Below are 8,336 nucleotides of genomic sequence, written 5' to 3' on the forward strand. Positions count from 1 at the left end.
GAAGAAGAAAAACAAAAAGGGGAAGGCGTAGGAACAGAAATTTTTGCTTTTTGTCACATATTTTGTGCCCTAGCCAAGCGAACCATTATTATTAACCATGTTCCTTATACTTATATATATAATTCGGATTTAAATCTGCTTGAAATAATTATTAAACCTATGGCTACTTGGCTACTCAAAGTATTTGTGTCGACTCTATCATTATAAGGAATTTTATATATGATTTGATCGCGAAATTATTGAATTATGCCATTTAACTGTTTATCATGCAAAGGTTTCCGATTATTTGATATCCGGTATCCGATAAATAATAACAACTGTATGTTTGATGCTGCAGATGAATGATGCATGGTTTCAAGTATACATACTGAGGGGCCGTACTACGTATGTTAGATGAATACAGATGCATGGAGGAGACAAAAGTGCGAAGATAGTTAACAAAAGTACGTCAATTGGAAAAAAAAAATGTAAGAAAAAATTTTTCTCTTTCTTAACATAGCCTTCCCTTTCTCATAAAAAGCCATTAATCGCACATTCCAGTTTTATGTTATTGGCGAAAGAACTTTTAGGAGAGTTATTTTTTTGAGGTTCAGTAAGAGAAAATAAGCCGACAGGTTTAAATGTTTCGAATAGTTTGCATGACGAAGCAATTCGATAATGAATGAGTCTCTTCATTTTTATTTTGGCAATTCGTCTGATTCGCGTATTTTATTACTGCAAAATGAATGAGTAGACTGCTCCAGAATAGACCGTAGTTGGGCGTTGATAGTGGTGGTTGGACTGGGAATTTTTTACTGATAGTATTTACAATCGTATTATATTATCTATGGTCGATACCACACCAGCAGCCATCTATATATAAATTTGTATAGTTTTGGTCTAGCTTTGTAGCCGACGGTTCTATACATATGGACAAATGTCAACAGTATTATTGAAATACGTAGAGTCAGTTGTCAACATGAGTGTCGAAAGGCTGTCCAAAACTGCCGACACTCTGGAGCATCGGCGTAATGTGTGGTCTCTGGGATGTGTTTGTGCAGATAAATCTATGGCAAATGTTCTACAGGCAAAAAAAAAAATTATATGTATACCAATTAAATACCTCGCCAGCGTCACAAGGCTTCGTCCTGGAATTGTTTGCAGGGGTCTTTCTCGCCGTCACCGATGTTGCCACCTTTAAGTTAAACGTTGCACCGATACTACTTCCTTTTTACATCTCTCGCTACCTATAAATCTTCCTGACCATCATTGTGCTAGCACGAGAGCGAGCAAGCGCAGAAGCGGCTACGTTATGCCATCGTCTTATTTTTAAATGATTAAGTAAATGAAACATACGAAATTGCGATAGTATTGGTATGTTCTGCGTTAAACGATGAAGGGCCGGGCCGGGCCGGCTGATCGAATTTTCTCAATTATCTCTTACATAGTTTTTTATCTTGTAAACAATATTTTTTTTTTTACGATTAATTTTTAATTGTTTTTCTATGCACTTTTTCAATTTTTCCTTTTGGGATAATTATTATTGTTTATTTATATTTACTTATATATTTATGTGATCATGTTTCATAATTCATATTTTATTTTGTTTCAAATATATATATATATATATATATATATATATTTTTTTTTTACATATGTATATCAGTTTTATGATATTGCAGTATACAGGATGTAATGCCAAACATGCTGCATACAATGAGCCTCATAAATATTGGGTATTTTCGCTTGATAAAAAGTAGACGCTGGCTAAACCTAGTCGCGTATCCAAACAAAAAAAATATTTTACTACTTTGTCTTAATAGGGAATACATATTAAAATATGTAAAACAAGTAAGAAAGTTATAGTATCCAAGTCCTTCTATTTGATACCCATATCGCTGATATTATTAAGAATAAAATAATCGCAGTGACCTTCATATTATTATTAACTCATTCATACAAAACAGTTTTATAGATTCGGCGGTCTTGCTAGCCTTATGATAAATAAGCATAAAACCTCGAACAAGTGAAAAAAAAAAAACAAAATTTAATCATTTGCAAGTTTGTGTGGGTTGTGGCGAATGTTTTCAATTTTCGCACATAATGAGTAGAGTGCTTCGCAAAGAAATTGTGGAAAATTTTAGCCTTTTAACTTTTACAATTTCCGAGCAACGCTCAAGAATCCAAAAACTTTTTTGTTTTGTCGTGTTCCGTTTACGCTTCACTGTACGCTTCTGTTCAGACTAATGTTGCCCCATTTTCAATACAAACCTGCATGACCTGCGAAACTTCCAATGTTTCTAAGAGATTTGAAGTCGAAATTTTCAATTTTTGCAATCTGTAGAATGCCAAAAACACACAATAAACATACGTGGACAGACGGACAGATATGACCAAATCAACTGAAAATTTCACGCTGATCAAGAATCTGTATACTTTATACGGTCTCTGAAGTTTTCTTTTGGTTATTACATATGTTATGGAAAAAAAACAAAATGAGTATAGCCCCATCGTACAGTGATGGGTATATAGAAAACAAACAAAACATTATTTCAGTGCACAAGAAAATTAAATAACTTCAACAATTTGAATAACATTAGCGTCATTAACATTGGTTTTTTTTTTCATATGAGGAAGGATACGAAGAAAAAAATGGCAGATTATTAAAATTTAATATTTGGAGGGATACGCTTTTTGCTTAAGAGCGTCATTTAAATGTTTTGACATATTTTGCATAATTCGTATGACATATTTGTCGAAAACAGGGATCTAATTTCATTCCTTTTCAAGTTTTTGACGGAAGGGATTGAGTGTTCTCGTGCATTGCGGTCCAATTCATCTCACATGTTTTTGATGGGGTTCATGTGATTTGCGGAAGAGAGCGAAGCACTTTGGACAGCCATTCGTGATTTAAGCGGGATTTACGCTTGAGATTGTTATCTTGGTAGAATTTGTATGTCGCCCAAATAATAGGAAGCTTGCCCGCCCAATCTTTCAAATGTTCTTTGCATATCTTAAAAAAACCCCTCCTTGTTTATATTGCCATTCATAAATACCAATACAATTTTCCGAGTCCATTGGCCATCACACTGTACCACACTGTAACATGATCATAGCCATGCCATGCTCGCCGTTAACTGTTGGGAGAAGAACATAACAGGAAGGTAAGAATAGAACGTTCAATTCGTAGTGGAATAACGTTGTATTTGAAATGTGTTTTCCCTATCTTCTTCTTCTTCTTCTTGCCTACCTGTATTTCCCAGTAGGACAAAATAATAAAATAAATTTTTATGTTTGAACAATGTACCAAGTTTAACAAGCGTTGCCGAGCGAAAAAAAGTCAATATTAATGACACTCACTGTACATGTTTCCGATTAGCTTGTGATTTTAGATGTGCCCCTCTCTTCTGATCCAGTGAAGTAATAATAATAATAATAATAAATATCATGTGTTTGTATTAAATTACTCGTGTTTGCCGGGAGAGAGTGCAGAAAGATTGCAGGGTTGATTTTATTTTGAAAATATAATAGAAATTCGATGCAGCTCTTGCGGGTTTGTGAGTAAGCATTCGTTGCGAAATCCCTGTCTAAATTTGTATATCTATATATATCTAAATGTATAAATGTTTACTTGTTAAATGAGGCGAGATACAGTTGTCAATTTTGTGTAGCGGGCTGAGATATTCGATTAAAAATGCGCCACATTGTTGAGTTGCGTTTCAATTTTTCAGTTTTGAAAATGACAAAAATCAATTGAGTTCATTTGCATTAATGCTTATCTGCTGTCTGTTGAAAATCCATTGGTAAATACAAAAATTTTAATTAAAACTCATATCTCACTTCGTCATTAGCACATATGACATCTTGACATCTTGGCATATTAAATGTTGAAGGTAGGTGAGTAGGTATGTTGAAAAAAAAAGCATAACAAAATTTAATGTAAATAATGTTTTCTTTATAGATGTCGAGTAGCTGGCTAGCTCTCTATTAGTAATAAAAATCGTTTTCTTTTTCTTTTTTTTTTTTTTTTTTTTTTGTTTGTCTTGGGCTTAGTGTTTTTTCACTTTCGTTGAAATAATGAGAAGAATGAGAGAAAGTTTTTAATGTAGGAAAAGTAGCTGCTTTTTTTCTCTTTGCTTGCATGTACATGTGGACAACCATAATTTTGTAACCAACTATTCATAACACTTAGAATCCGAATGGGAGTAACCCACATATGGTTCAGTACTATGTAGACATTGGTCAAACGTGCTTTTCGGTGAAAATAAGCAATGATTGGTGCGTAGAAAATACAAGCTATTAGGTTCTTGATCAGCATCAGGCGATGCCTTAAAAGATGCATGATTTCCTTTCGAATATTCAGATTGTTCTGACCCGATATAATCGAAAGATGCATCAATTAATTGATTGTTATGATGTTTTTCATGTAAGTTGAGAGCAAAGCGTGGAATTTTTAACGTTGGACCATTTTGTAGATCGTTGAAAAAGCTGACATTTCTATGAAAGAAGAAAGAAGAGAAAGTCAATGAGGTAGAGATAAATGAGAAAGAGCTAAAGGTTTTTTGTATATAATTAACGTTAACAATAAGAAGAGCTTACTGTCCTCCCACTGAGAAATCAATGGGATCTTCCGTTACAGATAGTGTATCTTCAACAAGTGATTGTCCGCTCTCATTGGACGCATTAGTCGAATTTCTTAGAAAAGCTTTTGAATTTAAGTTTCTTTCCTTGTTAGGAATTTGATTGGCCAAGGGAAAGGCTGCGCCACAACTTGGTGCTACGCTAGTTTGATATTCCGAAAAGTTCGAATCACTCAAGGAATTGCGCAAAAAATCGTTGCTTTCTGTGGAATTGTGAAAGGAACTACCGCTAGCTTCGTCATTAATTCTTGGATACTCTAAATGGCTAGGATTATTTCTTAACCAAGACTCAACTGAGTTCTTTCGCGTCACTTTCGAAATTTCTTTCGAATTTTCAAGACAATTAATCTGCGCATCATGAAAATGGGTATAAGTGGAAATATCTTTATTCCTAGTGGCTTTTTTGCCGTATTGACATCGCGATCGACATTGTGTTAAGCCATCGTCTCGATGATATTCATATGGTTCTTGCTGACTTTTCGATGAATTCACAGAAGTAGTTTGTTTTTGAGTTCTCCGACTATCAGGATCACGAGTTAAACTCGTAAATTCAGTTTGACAAGATATTGATTCTTTGGCAATTATAGCTGCTCGATCATTTAAAGATGGCGCGAAATTTCTTTTTTTCGATTTTTTTATTTCAATATTTATTTCCGAATTATCGCAACCTAATAGCTTACGCATAATATTATCTATTAAATCTTGCTTGGATCCCTTCAATTTCTCGCTTGGATTGGATTCAATAGATGGCAAACAAATATCCGGCCGTTCACTTTTTATACCTTTCGAGGTAGTCGGTTTCTCGTCATCGAAATTGCAATGACACATTTTCGACTGAGCGGTGCGATTAGTTTGAGTGCTAGTCTTATATATAACTTCGCAATGACAGCAATTTGATCGGAGAGGCCTGCAATTGTAACGTTGGGTATCGCATCTTGATTCTTCAGGTTTCGTTTCGCAAACGCTAGTCGTGACGTTGGGCTGAGGGCAAGCCAAGCGATTTGTTAAATCACAATTACATTTAGATTGACCGATGGGCGAAATAGTTACTGGTTTCTTCGTATAACTGCAACATGATGGCGTTTGTTTAGATAATAGGCAGGAACGGAGACTTTCCCTACTTTCGTCCTCAAAAAGCATTCTCTTGATCGGTTTCAAGGCATGATGGCAGGGAAAATCTCTCGTTTCTTCCTTTTCCGATGGAATTTTAATACGCCTACATATATCATTTTGATTCGGTTGTATGTTTTTATATCGTGATTGCCGTTTCCATTCAAATCTCTTAGCACAATGCTTCGCGCTCTCTGTACCCCCTAATATTTTCACCATGTTTTCGTGCTTTTTATTATTGATATTTGAAAATTTTGTAAATGACTCGGGTGGCCTATTACCCCACTCTTTTATTATGCGTTCTGCTTCACTCAAATTTATAGTTTCATAACCCTCAGCTATCCAACTGGGCGCTTTCATCTCTGCAAAGTTTATGATATGCTCTGAATCACAATTTTCTCTGTCGTTCATAGTTTCATTCATGCAAGCGAACGGGACATTTCGTTCAGATGTTTCACCTAATCCGGGTATTATTAAAATCTTTGAGGTAACTGACTCGACATCAATGCTCTCTGCACTGCATTTTGGTGATAAATCGCTTTGTGATTGTTTTTCGGTACGGGAATATTTGTATACATTTCTTTTCACTTTCAAATCTTCGCCAGTTATCATTTTTTTTGTATTTTTTGTTTTTTTTTTAATTTTTTTTTTTTTAATTTTTTTTTTATTAATTTTCAGTTATTATTGAATTTTTGTCTTAATAAAATCGACAGAAAAAACTGAATAACATTATAATCTCGCAATGCGATTTGGAATTTGGAAGAGAAACAAAAAATTCCCTTAGAATATCGAAAGATAGTTATAACCGTTTGATAAATAGTTTTCGAAAAGTGAGAATTATTTTTGTAAAGTCTAGTTAATCAAAATATCAGATTTGCATTGAAAAGGTTTCCAATTTAATTAGTTCACTGAGTTCAAAGGCTGTTAAGTCGCTATATTTATTGAGAATTCAGGAAATTTTGGAAAGAAAAGTTTTTACCCAATAGCTTAGCAGGTGACAATATATTTATATTAGCGCTTCAATTAGTTTATACGATTATCTAAACTTGTAAACATTGCTAAGATTATATTCAACTCGAATTCGCAACTTACGCTGTTTATAACGTCGTCGTCGTTTCGATTTGAGAATAAAAATAATTTGAAATAATTTTCACGTCGTTGTTGGAGACGATCTACATAGTTGCTCATTTCACGATCATAAACTAATTAAGAAATACATAAATGATTTTCTCTAGGATAAATTGTAGCGTTTACGAAAATTAATGATTCTCCATATTGTTATAAAGTCTTTTATTTTACATGAAATTCTCTCTCTCTCTCTTTCTGTCTCTCTGTCCCTCTTTACCATAGCTAGCCATTAATTGAAATTTTCCTAATGACCTTTTTATTGATGATCTGTGTGCTTTTCACTCATAAGAAATGCATGCACGAAAACACAGCTTGGATATTAAACAAAAAAAAAAAAAAATTTCATATAATTTTACGAATTATATGATTAATTATTCAATATATATAGATTTTCGTGACAAGCTTAATATTTCTGCTCGTTTCAAGCTCGTTTCAAGTCTCATGAATTAATTGCTGAATATTTATGTCCTGCACGCCTGGCTTGTGGCAATTTATAGTGGCGAAAAAACATGATGTGCTCCAGGCGCTGTAAAGTCTTTCGAAGTTAGTTTATGAGGCAAGGGTTGGCCAATCGATGGCAAGAACAGTTCTGTACTAAATAAAAGAAATGTAAAAAATTTTATTAGATTTCATTCTAAATTCATGAAATTTTCATTTCTTACCTAATTGAATGCTCATTGTGACCTAAATGATGGCGTGGAAATATATCTGCGGTAGCTGTAGTTCGCATTATCTCATTGGACAACAAATGCATCACAGGTAAGTATTGTCCTTGTTCTATATATGCTTGTCTCTCTAAGTCATGTTCTACATAAGGTATAAGTTCGGATGTTTCATTGAACGATCTGTTAGATATCGGTAACGATGTTATGTAGCCTTGATTTCCGTGGTTCATTGTGCTTGTGCTATAATTTCATCGATTGAGAGGATAATTAATGGAGCATTTTGTTGATTATTCTACAAGTGCAGAATGTTTACACTAATCTTTTGATGAAGGTTTGATTGTCTTAAAAATGCATTGAAATAGAAATTAACAATTTAAAATCATCCACCATGCCAAAGAGTATTTTGGGAAATTATAACGCCTTTGTAGCTTCTTTTTGGGAAGCCCAAGTTAACTGAAAAAAAAAAACAAATGAAAACAGAACTGTCGGCCACGGCCCACCCATTAAATATCCTACCACACTCTACAGTTATTCGTATGTGAACTTTTCAAAATAAGACGCTATAAGGAAGGTAGTCGTAAAAATTTCATTAGCGCTCATCCTTACGTGAGTGTAGCAAATTTCATCAAAATATTTTAAAAATTGCGACCTGTACCTTAAGGATAAGGAAACAAGACGGGCAGAGAGGCAGACGCGGTAGAAAAGCTGGATCTATCTCAACTCGTCCCGAGTGTTACATATATCGTCACAAACTTAATATACACTTATATCGTAAGTGGTGTCGCATCTGGTGAAATTTGGTTTTTTTTTTTTT

General features: G+C 34.0%; 1 protein-coding gene across 1 annotated transcript; it reads right to left on the bottom strand.

Moving 5' to 3' along the window:
• Positions 1-4,154: 4,154 nt before the first annotated feature.
• On the bottom strand, positions 4,155-6,341 carry LOC119632416. Its single transcript, XM_038025307.1, has 2 exons — positions 4,579-6,341; positions 4,155-4,476 (listed from the first exon to the last, which is right to left on the bottom strand). The coding sequence occupies exons 1-2, from the start codon at positions 6,339-6,341 to the stop codon at positions 4,155-4,157; spliced, it is 2,085 nt and encodes a 694-aa protein (XP_037881235.1).
• Between the last annotated feature and the right edge of the window lie 1,995 nt (positions 6,342-8,336).

Source organism: Glossina fuscipes, unplaced genomic scaffold, assembly GCF_014805625.2.
Source record: "Glossina fuscipes isolate IAEA_lab_2018 unplaced genomic scaffold, Yale_Gfus_2 1, whole genome shotgun sequence".
Classification (NCBI taxonomy): domain Eukaryota; kingdom Metazoa; phylum Arthropoda; class Insecta; order Diptera; family Glossinidae; genus Glossina; species Glossina fuscipes.